This window comes from Rhamphochromis longiceps, linkage group LG17 (genome assembly GCF_057381845.1).
Source record: "Rhamphochromis longiceps isolate RC_006_pf linkage group LG17, R_longiceps_female_GT1.1, whole genome shotgun sequence".
Taxonomy (NCBI): domain Eukaryota; kingdom Metazoa; phylum Chordata; class Actinopteri; order Cichliformes; family Cichlidae; genus Rhamphochromis; species Rhamphochromis longiceps.
The window spans coordinates 4,429,618-4,446,610 of NC_140573.1; the positions used below are offsets into that span (position 1 = coordinate 4,429,618).

At 40.9% G+C, this 16,993-nt stretch overlaps 1 protein-coding gene across 11 annotated transcripts in view; it reads left to right on the top strand.

Moving 5' to 3' along the window:
• The window catches only part of nav3 (neuron navigator 3), a 405,702-nt gene that overhangs the window by 378,628 nt on the left and 10,081 nt on the right, over positions 1–16,993 (top strand). For 6 of the 11 annotated variants that reach the window (XM_085385777.1, XM_085385778.1, XM_085385771.1 and 3 more), the window contains 13 exons: positions 537–694; positions 961–1,155; positions 1,549–1,601; positions 3,916–3,939; positions 5,116–5,139; positions 5,349–5,426; positions 9,282–9,365; positions 10,445–10,556; positions 10,803–10,927; positions 13,714–13,737; positions 14,222–14,388; positions 14,607–14,693; positions 15,512–15,665. In XM_085385777.1, coding sequence (XP_085241903.1) covers positions 537–694; positions 961–1,155; positions 1,549–1,601; positions 3,916–3,939; positions 5,116–5,139; positions 5,349–5,426; positions 9,282–9,365; positions 10,445–10,556; positions 10,803–10,927; positions 13,714–13,737; positions 14,222–14,388; positions 14,607–14,693; positions 15,512–15,665 — 1,285 coding nt within the window. The remainder of the gene's footprint in view (positions 1–536; positions 695–960; positions 1,156–1,548; positions 1,602–3,915; positions 3,940–5,115; positions 5,140–5,348; positions 5,427–9,281; positions 9,366–10,444; positions 10,557–10,802; positions 10,928–13,713; positions 13,738–14,221; positions 14,389–14,606; positions 14,694–15,511; positions 15,666–16,993) is intronic. The other 5 variants (XM_085385775.1, XM_085385772.1, XM_085385773.1 and 2 more) reach the window with 5 other exon arrangements.

Genomic DNA, 16,993 nt, shown 5'->3' on the forward strand with positions numbered 1-16,993 from the left:
ACTAGAGCAGGGTCAGATGTGACAAGCGTAGTAATGGGGGCGTTGGAAGGAAGAAGCCGCTGAAAAGAGATGAGTGCAAACTCAATTATCATCCTCAGAGGATTAAATATGGCCGATTGTCATGTGTGCGATAAGGGGGGCTTCTGCTGCTGAATTACTTTAGAGTTTGGGAGAGAGGAGATCAACAGCAGAGTCTGTGTGTTTGGCAGCTTTAAGCCTGAGTAGTGTGTGTGTGTGTGTGTGTGTGTGTGTGTGTGTGTGTGTGTGTGTGTGTGTGTGTGTGTGTGTGTGTGTGTGTGTGTGTGTTTGTGAATATATATAGTTATTATACATAAATGACTGCATGCGTGTAGATGCATGCACATCCACTTCTGTGTGGTATGGTTTTTAATATTTTTATGCCATCTGCTCACATCCTTCTACTGTGTAGCTTCATTAGTTTACACGTCTTCATCACTTGAACTTTTAAGTAATAAAGTTCATTACTAAAAAGTAATGTCTTGCCTTGAGTTTAAACTGTGTTTTGTGGGTTTCAGATACCCTACCTCCTCCAGGCAGACATCTCATGAAGAAGGGAAGGAGTGGTTGAGGTCCCATTCAACAGGAGGTCTTCAGGATACTGGCAGCCAGTCCCCTCTGTCTCCTCCTGGAGCCTCTTGCACCACCACAGGAAAATACCACTACTCCAACCTCTGTGAGTCAAAAGGAAAAAACCTATTGTGCCTAAAATGTGTATATCGTATCAACAAAGGCTATGATAGACATATGAGCACAAAAAGGATCCTTGTGATATGATCTGTAATTAATTAAAGCATTCTTCAGTGCATAAATAAATAATCTGAGGTGATTATTATTTAACAACTTGTTATAAGTAGGTTTTTAGTGCCTGCATGAATGATTGATGACTGAAACGCACGTGAAAATATAACATGGTAGATGTATATGTTTTGCTCTGTGCAGTGAGCCCCACCAACATCAGTCAGTATAACCTGCCACCAGGCAGCAGCAGCATGAGCCGCTCCAACAGTATCCCCACCCAGGACTCCTTTGACCTGTATGGAGAGGGTCACCCACTGGGTGGCAGCGCAACCTCTCTGGAGGAACGACCACGTGCCATCAGCCGCTCTGGGTCCTTCAGAGACAGCACTGATGAAGGTGAGACACACACTCATTCTCGACGGACTGTCCAGAACAAACCCAATTCCTCACAAAAAAGCTAAAACAGTGAAAACAGTTTTTACTGTCACTTTCAACAAAGCAAAGTCCCACCAGCTATCAAGTGCTTTGATACCAGCATTGCTGATAGGTCTCTGTTCTGGTCAGCATTTTAAATTGTTTTTTTTTTTAGTCCCACAACTGATTGCAATTTTTCACTTTACATTTTCTGAATAAGTAAGCATAAGAGCTGCTGACCAATCAGCCAAATAATTTCTAATAATATAAGTATTGCAAACTGAGTCACAAGGTGAAGACAGTTAAAGGACAAATATCCACGTTTTACCTTAAAAGTCTTTGTTTACTCATGTGCACCGTCTCTGTGTCTTACAGTCCATGGCTCCTCACTGTCTTTGGTTTCCAGCACGTCGTCACTGTATTCTGCGGTAAGTATCTAAGAAGTGTGACAGAAATCCCTACTGAGAAAAAAACCCTAACCATAGCAATATATCTGAGATTTCACTTCTATTATTTTTTTCTGTAGTAATAGCATTCCATACAAACATGTCAATTTCTATATTGTAATATAAATAATTACTGAATCACTGTGTTCAGAAGGATTTTCAGAAAAAGGAATTGACTGTAACTATTTGCAAATATTTACCAGGACGGGGTGACAATATTTTTTTCAGTCCTAATTGATGCCTTCCTCCACTCACATAGAGCATTTTGAAGTTGGCAAAAGCAGTTTAGCATCTTCTCTGCCTTTCTCTTTTGGCTTCTAGCCTTTAAGAAGACGCCACTAGGGCTGGGCGATATGGCCTAAAATTCATATCGCGATATAATTTGAAGCATGTGCGGTAACGATATATATCGCGATCTATTCTTTTCTTCTGTATAACGTATTTTCCACACTATAAGGCACACTTAAAATCCTTTTGTCATCACCCCACCAGGGAGTTGGATGAATAGCGTGGACACTGAAGTTTGTGAATGCGATAACCTGAGATCAAGGCGACGTATGATAATGTGTTTTGAAATTGATACCATTGGTGCATCTACTGAAAATTTGAGTTCCAAATTCAGTGAACTCACATCCTGTGAACACAATATATCAAGGAGGATGTCATCTAGGACTTTCAAAGTGATGCCATAGGTGCATCTACATGCAGGCTGAGGGGTAACACTGGCAGCTGCCAGTAGGGATGGGTACCGGTATCGTTCTGACATAAACGGTAGTAACCAGACCGAAAAGCAGCGCACATTTTGGTGCTTTATTTCGGTGCTTTTTTTTCCCTGAGATGTCAGACACTTTGGATTCTAGCCAATCATTTTACGTTTCCAAGGATAGTAGGCGGGCCCAGGTACGTACGATCTTTTAGAGCAGAGCTACAGATTAAAAATGCCCAAGGCGAAGCGGGCAAAAGTCTGGCTGTACTCCACAGCAAACTCAGCAGCCTGCAACAAGTGCTTTAAGGTGATACTGTGCAAAGGATAACCTCCTTTGCACAGTATCACCCTAAAGCATCAAATCTAATGAAACACCTGGCGACGCATAGCGGTTTTTTAAAAGCCGAGAAATGCACCGTATTTGATAGCTTTGCTGCAAGAGCTCACACCGAGCACATCTACTGCGGGTGTGGTGCCTGTTATCGGACCCGGAGTTAGCAACGTCCCCCAAGAACCAGAAGAGTAGAGTCCTGGCCCCTAGCCCTGCCAGTGTAGCAGAAATGATGACGGATGATGATGGCGGCAGCAGCCGTTCTTCTCTGTGTGTGAAGCTTGATGTTGTTCGTGTGTAATTTACGTTGAGTAGGCCAAAAAGGCTAAAATGACCAAAGAAAAAGTGGAAAACAGTTAAACATGAGAGGCTTTTGGACAAAGTTTGTTTTTTCCATTGTTTAAGCACTGCTTCCAGCCAAGAGTGATACCATATATGCCCTATAGCTGCAGAAAAGCCTAACATTGTTAACTTTTTACACAAAAACAGCTAAACATAAGAGGTTTTTGGACAAAGTTTGTGTTCAACGGTTCAGCACCGTTTCAAAAGTACTAGTTTGTCACCGGTATTGGATAAAACCGGTGACAAAGGGATGGGTATCTGAAGATAAAACCATCAGATACCCATCCCTAGCTGCCAGTATTTGAAACAAGATTGATCTTCAGACTGTTTCAAACATTTTTTCTGTTGAGCTCCAAACTTCATATGTTTGCATACAAAAATAAAATAAAACTGAAATCATCTTTATTTTTTAATTTGAAGGGTGAACATCTTTTCCGTCCTCTCCTATCAGTGATGTTACGTAGCATTCAGTCTTTCCCTTTTCCTCTCTATTTTTGTAGAAGACATGGCAAGTTTCTGTGACAGCATTTGTCTGAAGTAACAAATTCTTGACAATTTAGATTCTGCAGTAATAGCACATGCAGTGCTCGACTCTCGGATTCAGTGAGGTGGGGGATTAGTTGTAGCAAGAGGAATCGATTACCACACACGTCTGCCCGTTTCAGACTGCGCTAGCAATTTGCAAAGTAAACGTTCAGATGAACGATGGAGATGGTTTTGTTTACAAAGTTTTCCATCAGGTTGAGTCATTCTGTACATAAACCATTTCCTCTTTAATTTTTTACATTTTCTGTCATTTTAATCTACTTTTAATTAAAATGACCCTTTTCTTTGCTTTTGGTGCTTTTACTGATGGAACACATCTCCCCAGAGCAGCGATCAAATGTTTCTAAACTGTGTTTGCTTGATTCTTACAGACAGAGGAAAAAGCTCACTCAGAGGTAAGGGCGGCTAACATTGTGTCCATCTTTCTGTTTGCATGTATGCTTCTCCTTATCAGCTTTCAGCTAAACAGGCTTATAGTTAGAGCCACCGATGCTTTGAAACTGCTCGGTACAGCCACTGAGCAGCTCTGTGAAGGTTCGAGTGCCTTGTGTCTTGCTGTGCATCCCTAAAGGTTACTTTTGACCCATTTGATTTGATTTTGTGTGGGATTTAGTCTAAGATGTCACGTGCATGTCCCTGTTGGCTGATTTCTGTGTCTGAATGTCTTTGTGCTGCACAGCGTCTGTATTCAGAGACAATCTGTGCATGTCAATCAAAGCACAAACAGTGATATCTATTTGATCTCTGAACTAAACAAAAGAGTGTTTTGTGAATAAATAAAAGTAAATTCTGCAATCAATTATTTTAGCTCTATGTTGCATTGCTTTATCTAATCATGCATTGATTTCATCTAGATCATAAATATCTACACATCCTTACTATTCTGCATAGCTTATTGTTAACTCATTACAAACACTTACTCTGTAATGGGATCCATGCCCTGACCTTTGGCTCTTGTTCAAAAAGCCTATTCAGTTTATCACTGATTCTACTTTGATTTTCCAGTTTTATGGTTTGACTTTCATCCCTTTTGTCTCTACATGTGCTTTAAGCGTAACTTTGGGTCAAACAGTGATCGCAAATACACTGCAGTGTTTGTTTTAACCCTGCCAGATAAGTGGAGTTTAGTATTCCGGGACAGCTCACTCTGTGCAAACTAACAGTTGTGGACTACAGTGACTGTGCAGTAAATCTAAACACATTTAGAATTCAAAACAAATAATAAAAAAGACATTATATTTTTGAGTGACTGAATAAAAATATACAGCTAATCTTATCATATGATAATCCAGAAAACTGTTCTTGCATTCTTGCACTGAGCTGTCCGCCTTGCTAAACTGAGACGTCTTGCTGTTGTGAATTATATAAGTATGAATTTCAGGTATTTGCAAAAACTTTTTGAACCATCTCAGGCATAAATGTCTCCATTTCCTCACTTTGCTGCGGAAACCATGAAAAGAACATTGCTGTGGCTTGTTGATAACCTCTGTCTCTGCAGCCACATCAGGACTTGCTATTTGATGGAGGCATGCAACATAGCGTTAATTTTTACTCTTTTCTTTTCAATCAAGGGCCAAACAGTCCAAAATTCCACGGTAATCCCCCACACTTTATGTTCACACTTCACTCCAGTGTCTTTTTAAACAGTTTCCCATGTGCCTGCACAGTTTTCTTTTTACATCAGAGTTATCACCATGGGAGTTGCAAATTCACATCGTGTTTACATCACAATCAGTCTTACTTTCTTTATGGTTTTTAGGCGCATTAACCGAATGTTCACATTTCGTTTTTCCTTCCCAACCAGCAAATCAGAAAGCTGCGTCGGGAGCTGGACGCCTCTCAGGAGAAGGTGGCGACTCTGACATCTCAGCTGGCTGCCAACGTGAGTTTATTTACTTCAAAAGGTGCCGTCAAAACAGCCTGAACATTTGCACGATAACCTGCTGTCAGAGAGCTTTTATGGGAAGCGCTGCTTATTGAAGGAGGAATACAAATCTTTAAGACACCCTCTAAATCCTTTGCTGTGTGTTTGAAGCCCTCATGTGTGTATTTGCTTTTGCCTGTTTGTAGGTTTGTGTCTGTTTTCTTGTCCCTGGTTAGAGCTTTTCCTTGCGTGTGCTCGTGTGTCTCATACAGCGAGGATTGTCTCTCTGCTTTTGTCTCAGCTGGTGGGTTTTCAGCAAAGAGCCTCTCCCGAATTCAATCAAGCAGAGAGAATAGAATAGAGATAGATGGCTGAAGAAAGAGAACAGGGAGATGAGGATAAGTGAATCTCGACACAAGTGCGTCATGCGTGGGTGAAACAGATGCAGAGACCTTCAACCCAAAGACAAAGTCGTTGTGGAGATTTAGTTAGACTGACTTCAGCATCTGACTCCACCTCCCTACCATCAATGCCAAGTGTCTGATCGTGCGTGGAAGCAGTCAGGTTGCTCGCTTCAGTCCTCTTCTTTGATCACAGAGTTGTGCAAAGCTGAAACTGAAGGCAGAGTGTGAAAAAGGCAAAAACAATTCACAGATATTTAAAAGAGCATTATATTTCAGTCTTTCCTGATGATAGTTGACTAGTTGTGCACAATAGCTGATGCAAAACCCTTTGCTTTGCTGTTTTTGGTACAAAGAAGTGTTGGGAAGTCATGTTACTTATTTATGACATGATGGGTGGATGTAATAAATGTAGCTGAGATTACATTTTATACAAATGTACTTTCTGATGCAGTTTATTCGCAGGAGCACTTAAAATTTATAGGTGACGAGTTGCACTGTGGATCCTCCACGTCGTGAAATTAAATAGCAGTGTAATATGCAACTAGTGTCATAACCAAGTCATATGTAAGCACAGACAAGAGAAACCCACATACACTAGTGACATATGCTAGAAGTGCATCACACTACATCTACATGATAGCATGGTGGGTTGCTAGTGTTCTAAGCTCATCTCATCCTCCCAGTGGGGAGTGTAACTGTGGCAATATCAACCTCAGGAGTCCTCAGATACTCTCCACCCACAGTCCAAATCTCATTGTGATGTACTCAAGACCTGCCACAGACGGGTTTTTTTATCATCTCTGTTACTGCCCACACTCTCACGTGTATGAGAGTGTATATTTATATATATATTTATAGGTGTATAAAAGCCTACACATTGTCACTGGTAGCAAATATAAGAACTCTTTGATGTGAAAATAAAAGTAAAAAGTTGTTTTTTTTAAATGTCAGTGCCTTAGGAAGAAGTTTTTAAAATCACTTATAAAATGTAGCTATTTATTTGTTAATTCTGTTCAGCTTTGGTGTGAAATAAAAGGTCATTTACATTTGTGTGTGGCTTTCACTTCAACCCACATTTTGTGAGCGTGACACGCAGCTTCAAGCATCAAAATGTCAAAGAATTTTTTCCCCAGCTGACAGAGAAATCTTACAGAATCTTACATTCCTTTGACAACAGTTTAACAATAACAAAGTCATGATGAAGGCAAAAGATACATTTTAAAGCTCCATGGGGAAGGTGTCGTCTTTCCGTGTCATCGCTCACTGGCGTGGTGCTTTTTCATTTCATCCACACAATTTATAAAAGAGGACCAGAGAGGAAATGTGCCGTGACTGAGGTCATCTTATCGTGATCTTATTACATTTGCTTTGCCGCTGCACTAACGATTATTATTATTTTTCTTGGGTTTGTGCAGGAAATTGAATGTTGATCTTATAAAATATATATTATGCTAAGACACAGTCAGTGTTCTCATACTGTCTCACCACTGCTTTTAGAAACACACCTAGCCTTGCCATCATTTTGATACACTAAATATTTTTGGTTGTATTGGAGCAAAATAGACCAGAATTAGCAAAACTGACACCCCATCCTGCTAAAGGGACTAGGGGGCAAAAGTATTAGTCAGTATTTTCTTTCAACCATGAAGGAGATTGGTTTTCCTGTCTTGGCTGACATACTGGGTTTAAGAGTTCATACAAGCAACCCTCCTCCCCCAGTCCCCCCCCCCCCCCCCCCTCTTCTCACCCTTCACTTTGTCAGCCTGACCTTCTTCCCTCTCCTTTTTTCTCCTTTCTGCTCAGCTTAAAAAAAGAGTCAACCCTCCCCAATATTTCCTGTTCGTATTCCTTTCCTTTTCCTCCTTCCTGACTTTGGGCCTCCTCCTTTCGTCACCTGCCCTTGTTTTTGTACTGTACTACAGTGTAGGATGTAGCCCAGCAGTAGTTGCTGGCTTTGAACACAGTAGTCGTGACTCTGTGTCGTTGGTAACATATAACACCCTCGAGATGTTGTGTACATCGTCAGAGGTGGCATCAAGTAGCTGTGACTTTAAAGACTTTCTCATCATCTAGTTCTCTGATTTGGCCTACTGTCAACCTTTACCTGAGACCCCAGGATCAGGACAAGGGTCAGAAAACACTATCTGGCTCAAGCCTCCAGAACAGGACAGATGGTTCAGCCCTGGGATGCAGGAGAGTTTGATTGGTGCCTCCCTCAGAGCTGACAGGTGGGCTGGGGGTTGATGAGTTGGAGCCTCACAGGTGGAGTTGGAAAGAGATGTGGAGTTAGAGGGATGTGTCGGAACAGTTGGCATTTCTAAAGGTCAAGACCTACGCTGATTTAGCCAGGGACACAGAGTGGAAGAGGCAGCACAGGGTGCTACTCCGTGCACGTGTCTATTTATGGACTTGGATGGGCCAAATGTCGTCATAGGCATAGAAAGATGAGGACTTTTCTGATTTTGTCACAACTGTTAGAGGGCAAGATCAAGAACAAATGCTGCTGAATTCGGTAAATGAAAGTGTATAAATGCACTTGGGTGTTTGTGCGTGCGTATCTGTGTGTAGATTTGTCTGGGCATGCTTCCCACCTCTCTGTGACACACCAGGCTTGACAGGTGACTCGGTTGTGTCTTGCTTAGAACGGGAGAATGAACGAACAGCACACACACAAACGAATACACACAAAAGTACATGCAGCCTTGATGAACATAAGGCTTCACCAGACATCCCTATAAACACATATAGATAAAACACATGCACAACCAAATCCACACACGCACACACACAAAACCATGATTCCCGCAGAGCAGATGGCATGACGTTGCCAAACATTCACCATCTTTCAGGTATCAATGCGTTCTTATTCTAATTAGCTGAGAGAGACATCTTTGGCGTCCACGGTGTTTAATTCACAGCAGTTGGATGCAGCAGTGAAGTAATACAGTGCTCCCTCTTCAAACCTCCTCAGGACGGCACAGCCAAAGCCTTCAGACTCGTGGGCAAATAAAATTTCCACACCAAGCTTTTTTCTGTCCGCAGTCATCAAGCGAAAACTCACTTCAAAGTTATCAAAACGCACCAGATGATTCTCTGTCAGAGCTCTTTTTTTCAACAGGGGTTTTAAAAACATTTTAATGTTAATTTATAAATGGCCAAGTAGAAATTGCGTTTATTGTATTGACCGAGAAAAGTCAAATTTCATATTGAACTCAGTTCTGAGATTTACTTTTGTAGTTTTGCATACAGAATGTGTTGGGGCTTGTGTGTGTGTGCGTGTGTGTGTGTGTGTGTGTGTGTGTGTGTGTGTGTGTGTGTGTGTGTGTGTGTGTGTGTTTTATTTACTTCAGTGCTTTCTCTTTTTGAATCTGGATTTTCGATTTGCATAAGAAAAACATAAATAGTGAGCCAAAGCATGTAAAAAAAGTAAAAGCGAGGATTAAGTTTGCTTGTCTTCCTGTGTCTGTAGGCTCACCTGGTGGCAGCCTTTGAGAAGAGTCTGAGTAACATGACCTGCCGCCTGCAGAGCCTCACCATGACAGCCGAGCAAAAGGTACAAGAGCTTATTCTTGAATTTAAAATACACTGTGTGGCATCTTCAAAAGAGACTACAAAGAGGAGAAATGATTAGAAACGTGAAACTGTGTGGCACTGAATAATTTCAGTGGGAAGTATCAAGTCAGAGGTTGGTCACTGTGACATAATAAAAATATATTAAAGGCTCAATTCTCGACTCGTGAAAAGTTTTCTGCTGAAGGAGTTTACTTGGTAAAGTTTTTCTCTAGCAGTGCTCTTAACCTTAACCAAAGTCTTTTGACATGCTTAGGATTCAAACTTCAGTGCTTTATATGTAAGTAAAAGTATCCAGTTTAATAACAAAAATCTGTTTAAAGCGGTCTTTCCGTCATCATTTTTTGCCCGCAGCTATTTTTTTCTCTAGGACTTCAAAAGAGCTTGAAAAGAACTAAAACTCATCACAGCAGCAGCAATATGTTCTTAGGCATACCCCTACCACAAATGAAGAATGCTCCCCTCTGTTCACATATACATGCACACATAGCTGACAAGCCCTGGCTGCTTTTTAATCCTTTATAAATTAAAGGAGACTGAGATGGGTGAGCTGCCTTTGTCAAACAAGGCCATCCTAACTTTTAATTAAAGTGAAAACCCTATCTGCAGCCCTCAGTGAGTTTTGGGGAAAGACAGAGTAGGAGTCTCCCTTTATCTGGTCCAGTATTCTTCTTATTCTAAGCAGGTGGTGCTGGCTTTGGGGCAAATCTACTGTATTTCTCAAAATGTACCCCTCCCCACACACACACACACACACACACACACACACACACACACACACACTCACACACACAGACACACACACACACACACACATCCATACGCACACACAAACACACACACAGCTATCTCAATGCCAAATTTAAGAATCTGCTCTCAGTAATGTAACTAAGGGGACGATTCCAACATTTTTGGGTTCCTCATCCTTTTTAAAAATAACCTGGTCTGATCACTGATTTTGGATTTGGAAAGTCTGTTTTATTTAGACTACAGAGATTTCTGTCTTTATAAATAAAAAATAAAACAGCACCTCCTGTTCTCTCTCTTTTTTTCTGACTAAAGGAGTCCGAGTTGGCAGAGTTGAGGGAGACGATAGAAATGCTGAAGACCCAGAACACAGACGCCCAAACAGCTATCCAGGTGGCACTCAATGGCCCAAACCACCTTGACAAAGGTAATGAGCAGGCTGGCAGGAGACAAAATTAAATGATGTTTTGATAAGTGGATGAACATTTAGCGCAACTGGCTCCATAGGTAATTGAACCCCTGTTATTTACAGATTTTTGTGCTGTGTGAGTCAGATTGAAAGAAACAATTCCTGCAGCACTTTAAATAAGAACCAGTATCAACCAATAAATGTAGTGACACTGTTCACCTAAACATTCTTTGCACTAAAGAAAGCTTTGTCTGTTCTTTCCAGATCTGAGGATTAGACGGCAGCACTCTTCTGAAAGTATGTCCAGTATTAACAGCGCAGCCAGTCATTCCAGTATGGGCAGCTTGGGCAAGGATGCCGAAGACAAAAAGAAGAAGAAGAAGAGCTGGGTAGGTGAAAAGATAAAAACACTAAAGCTTCAGAGTAAAATCACATTTCAAAACCAGACCTCAAACCTTCCATAGTTCCAGTGGCTAACAGTGGCTCTTCTCAAAGACTCATCATGAAAGGACATAGCACCCTGCTTTTTGGTTGGGAGCGTGGTGTAATCTGAGTTCTTACTAACAAGCTACATCCATTCGCTTTACGAGTGTATCGCACAGACACAAAAATCTGCTAGAAAATCTAACAGTAAAAGTGGCTGCACCCTTAGTAAAACATACTTGTACTCATGAACAGAAGGTTAGCTAGAAAGACTTAAAGCACTTGTTGTACTATGCCTTAAACATGCCTTTCTATTGGGATTGATTGTTTGGGGGACAGCCTCAACTGCTCATACAATGAACTGCACTTTTGGACCTTGAGCTTAATTTTTAAGGCAAAATATAAGAGAGGGGTGGAACTGAGTACTTCTTAACCAAAGCCCCAAAAGGTTGATTCTGTTCATCTGGGCGCAGCGTTTTCGGTTTCGTCATTTCTCCCACTCGGCAGGTTTCCCCAATCTTATAAACAGTGCATTTGCATAATGACTGAAACTAGCAATGGTCTTCGAACAATGGGCTGGGAGGTCGGTTCCTTGATCATTAATATGCAAACTGTTATGACCACTGATCAATGGCCATGAGCACCATTCAAAATACTTTCAGCTGCCTGTTTTGGGTATTTTGAGATTATGCTATATATGCAGGTGTCTTTTAATTTCTGGCTTGCATTCATTTGCTGCAACCAACAGATGCTTTATATTTTCACATGAAAATATCCAGACATTGTTGGAGGTGGATTTGGTAAAAAATCCCCTAGATACATATACATTATTCAGTGGCATTGAAGCTATTTTAGATGTGCTTTATATGCCCACATTAAGAGATTAAATGTCTTATTTGCATAAAGAAAAGATATTTTTGCAGCTCTATCAAATAAATGTGATTGTACTGTTGCTCTCACTAAAAATCATCCACATTCCTGCAAGAAGAATGCATTAACTATACCTGCATGAGCTCAGAAGAACTTGCATTATTTAGTCGTTATTTGCTCATCAAATCAAAAGCAAATGGATCATTTCTGCCCCAAAATGCCAATCCATGTTTTTAATGCTCTGATTTTTTTATGCCCAATCATTCCTTCTTTAGTGTAAAGTGGGTGTTTGCTGCCTTACATGACTGAATCAGTCTGTGATTAACTGGTTTGATACGTGTGATCAAGTCACCATGTAGATCAAAAATCTAATATTTAGTCATATTTGAGTTGAGATTCCTCCGAGGATTGAGTATGCAGAGTGTGCAGCAAAGTCTTGAAGGCATCTTGACCTAAAAGAGGATCAAGCATAATGAACCACACTGCAGTCACTGTTTGAGAAACACTTGGAAATTCATATTTAGTCTAACATGCAGATGAGGTTGGAAAAGAAGCAGAGGCCACCAATGTCATGTACACAGAGGTTCAGCCTGAAAAAAGTCGAGTTTCTGGCCAGAGGTTAGAGGAGTGCTTGTTAAATTTCCAATTTTGGATAGAAGAGAAACACTCTTCGAAATTTCCTGTCAAAGTGCTTTTGAGAAAAGCTCTTAATCCCTCAGTTACACAATTGGACTTGGTCAAGCTTGGAGGTGTAAAACAGCATGGCATATAGCTTTATTCCTCCTACAGAGCATGTTGGGGGAATAAAAAGGAAACTGAGTGTTTGCTGACTCACATGTCTAAAATGCATCTTGAACTGAAGTTAAATCCTAGTCTCAGATGTATGTTTAAAGCAGTTTTCCTTCAATTGACAAATGTATATATACATTTTCCCAAAACATCCAAAGCCATAAAGCCTTTTCCCCTTTCTCTGCTCTATCTGTGCTAATTTTGCTGGTTGCTGTACAAGCTACTCAGCATCCCTGGCTGAGAGCTGCGATTTGCTGCAGTCCCCTGAGTGAGAGAGATGACATATTAGAAGTTCTGTCTCAGCCAAGGAGCACACAAACTAGAGCCATTCTCCAGTCTCTGCTGCAATGCAAAACACATGCCCTTGAAATGAAATGCATACTAACAGTGTAAAAGTTCCCCACCAAGCCTGACATGTCAACATCAAGCCAGCCTCATGAATACCAGCCGTTTCCTTATTTCAGCAGCAATTAATTATTCATTTGCATAAATTCTTCCTGGGTGTATGATGGGTGGAGGACAGAGTTGAATTGAGGTTAGTGAATGAAAAGCAAAGACAAAAACCACACATCAGGCTTGCAGGGTGGCAAGGTGAAGGATGAAGTTGCATATTATCATATAGCTGCAATTACAACCATGAATTTCAACTCATAACCTAAGCTGCAAATAATTAGCATTTCAATATCAGTCTTATGAGTGTCAGTGTTGTAAAATGTTGCATATTTTGTGTTGTGCATCATTGTGCTGACTTCATGTTGCGTCCTGAACTCTTTGCTTTGTAAAATGTTGGTTTTATTGACTTGAGATCTAAACTGTCCCGTATTCAGACAAGTTTATTTGTCACCTCAGATCACCTCAGGCAGCGGTGATCAAACACTGAGCATGCTTGCAGAAATGCTCTCCTCCTACCAAAGGGAACGCAACTGTAATAACATTCATCACGATTATTACCATTCTAGCAACAGCAGTAACTGGAATGTCTCCAGTAAAACAGTGATATTTGCAGCAGTTAGCTTTAATCAACACTGAGTCTCCTGCAGAGCAGGGGTGTGTGTTTGCGTGGCTTAATGTTGGGTGTGTTTTGCATCTTCAGGTGGCCGATTCCCTCCCGGCTCAGGTCAGTGGTTCCCAGAGTGTCTTCGTTTGTGTGCAGTGATTCCTCATCTTCACTTCCTTTGCTCCTACGTTTGCCCTGCCTTCTCCCCCTCTTAGAGCAACCTCCTCCTTTTTCTGAGAACGTCGGCATGGATACAGCGACCTTCCCCTTTCCCCCATTGTTTCTCCTCCCCCCTCCTTTTCCTCCGCCCCTCCTCATTTTGACTGCCTGTTCATCCCAAAATTTTTAGGAACATTAAAAACGCCTGCCCCCCCCCCCCCCCCCCCCCCCCCCCCCCCCCATTCTCATCTGTACTTATGGTCTTGCTTCTTGCCTTTTTACCTAAACCAGACAGTGCCCATTGCTTGGAAACAGCACGGAGTAACTTCCTGACAGGATGCAATATCATCAGGGTTAATATGAACTGACATGATATGACTGAGGAGGTTAGCACGGCCGGTACTGATGTTTCTGCCCCTGTGTGTTTGTGTTATGTGTGTTGCAGTTACGAAGCTCCTTCAAGCAGGCGTTCAGCAAGAAGAAAACCAAATCGCAGTCAGCCCACGATGAGATGGAGGAGATGACCGACTCTCTGCCTTCCTCACCCAAACTGCAGCACGACAACAGGCAAGGCAGTATCGCCACGCTGCGCTCTTCACCCTCCACCACAGAGTGAGTAAATGTATACTCATTCACTCTCACAGTTCTATTCACATGAGACATTGTCTTCTGCCGTATCTACGATCTATAATAACTGAAATACACACTTGTCTCATTTCTTTTTCTTCTCTGAATATGTAATTGTTTCTGACCCTTACTTCACTTTTCTTTTCTCTTTCATCCAACCACTCTGTTTCATTATTTCTTTACTATTTCTCTACCTACTGTAGCAAGTGCGTTTGCGATAGCAAGTCTTCCCCCATTTGGACGGCAAAGAAAAAGCTAAATGGTTACGTGGTCTACAAGCACAGATCTCGGTAACAGGCACTGAGTGGCATGCTCCCTGGGAGTGTGTTTGCAGTGGTTTGTGTTTGTGTGGCGTTCTTCTCCATATTAGCGCTTTGCTCCAGGACACAAACTGAACCAGGACCTTAAAATTGTCCAGTTCTCGGTTATGGAAAAGTAGCAGAATGGAAAGAAAACTGTTCTTGTTTTGTCAGACATGTCAGAAAAAATTGTCTGCATCTTACTACAAAAGGTCAATATATCTATTTATATATAGATATATAAATATATATCACAGTCATGCCAGGTATTGTTTGGGTTAAGATAACCTGGCATGCGTGGTATCTTAACTCTTATAGTCTCGGCATGTGGAGGTTTCTGACTTAGCAAACAAAGCATTTTTACATGTCGACTTTTTTAATATCTGCCTGCTGATTACGAAAACAGCTGAATCTCTGTCATTATGACAACACCACATCAGCCTTTTTAGTTTACTCTGAAAATGATCTCTTACATTTCAGACTAAACATTAATGTTAAATAAAGAAAAGAGCAACCGGTATGCTGCATGGCTGTCATAAATTCTGGCATAAACATCCTACACATATTGCAATATTTCTTTTCCTGTAAGATTGCTAAAATAAAGTACTGTAGTATCAATGGGAAGGATTTGCTGTACCAAGTGCTTAACGTTCCTTGTTCACCCATGTGATACCAGCCCAGACTGACTCAGCTTGAACTTCAGCTTTCTTGTTCCCCCTGAAAGTGCACATTCTCCAGACTTGGTGTACGTGCTTGGTATAACCCTAAAGGTGAGCCCTCCTCCTCCCTGTGTGTGAACCCACTTTCAGGCTATGTGAATGCACTGAGGCTGAGGCAGAAATCATCCTCCAGCTGAAGAACGAGCTGAGGGAGAAGGAGCTCAAGTTGACGGACATCCGCCTGGAGGCACTTAGCTCTGCCCATCACCTGGACCAGATCCGAGAGGCCATGAACCGCATGCAGGTGAGCTTAAACTAAACCCAGGTCAATGCTGAACTGTGTCGATTTATATTTGAGCTCAAGCTGCATCAGCATGCACAGCTATCAGCTTGCCAGGGGTCATTGTAGTGAAAAATATGAATATCCTTTCACAACATAACAAGTCACCTAGTGCTCTCACTCTTTAGCTATTAAATTCTATTTTATGGTGTTGTTTAAAATGTGTAACCCAGGTAATGTTCTCTCATTTTTGCTATATAACTTTGCACTGTCCACTTTCTGCTGTAACAAAACAAATTTCCCATGTGTGGGACTAATAAAGGTTATCTTATCTTATCTTAAATGTACTGCAGCTTCATAATCCAGAATGAAAATGAAACTGTCAATGACCGTAATGACATTTAAACTTCTTTGCCTTCGGGCCAAGAGTAAAATGAGAGGCACAATAGAACTGTCAGTGTGGTTAATGTGTAGCTGGAACTTGCAGCAAATTAGTATAGCTTCATATTATGTCTGTCCTGGCTCTGCCCACTGATGAAGAAATTGTCTCTCATTTCTTTCATTTGTACACTTGGCTGTCTTGACCTGGAAGCCAGGCTTTCCCTCGACTTTCAGCCTTTTTTAAGCTAAGCTGACTCACTGCTAACTCCGCCTACTTTGGCCCAGTTTCATTCAGTTACCTCTGTCAGTGCTTTTTCACCACATTGTGCAAAGTGATGCTGCAGTCCTTCATAACAGCATGTAGGACGATATAATTAAATTCAAATTCAAATTTTATTTGTCACGTACACAGTCATACACAGTACGATATGCAGTGAAATGCTTAGACAACTGCTCGTGACCTAAAGAAATAAAAAGGAAAAGGCTTGAATAAGATAGGAAATAAATATGAAAAATTAAAAAGGGTAAATTTAACTAGGAAGGAATAAAATATAAATTAAAGTTGAAAATAAAATAACTGTACAACAAAATACACAATAGAACTATATAAGAATATATATATATATATATATATATATATATATATATATATATATATATATATATATATATATATATATATATATATATACACACAATAACAGCAGCTGTACAAGTATTAACTGGAAATGAAGAATATAGTGACCAGTGTTGTGCAATCCACATTATGTCTTGTGCAGTGCAAATATGCTTAAAGTGATTTAAGTGATGAAGTGAAAACAACAAACTTTCAGGTTTTGTGCTTGATGTCTTATTTTTCAGCTCCTAGTACTGGGGTCTGCAAGCTTTAGTAACAGCAGAGCCATTTTTTGGCAGTTTTTCACCAACAACAATCTGCATAGAGTCACAAAACATTAATACAGACATTATGA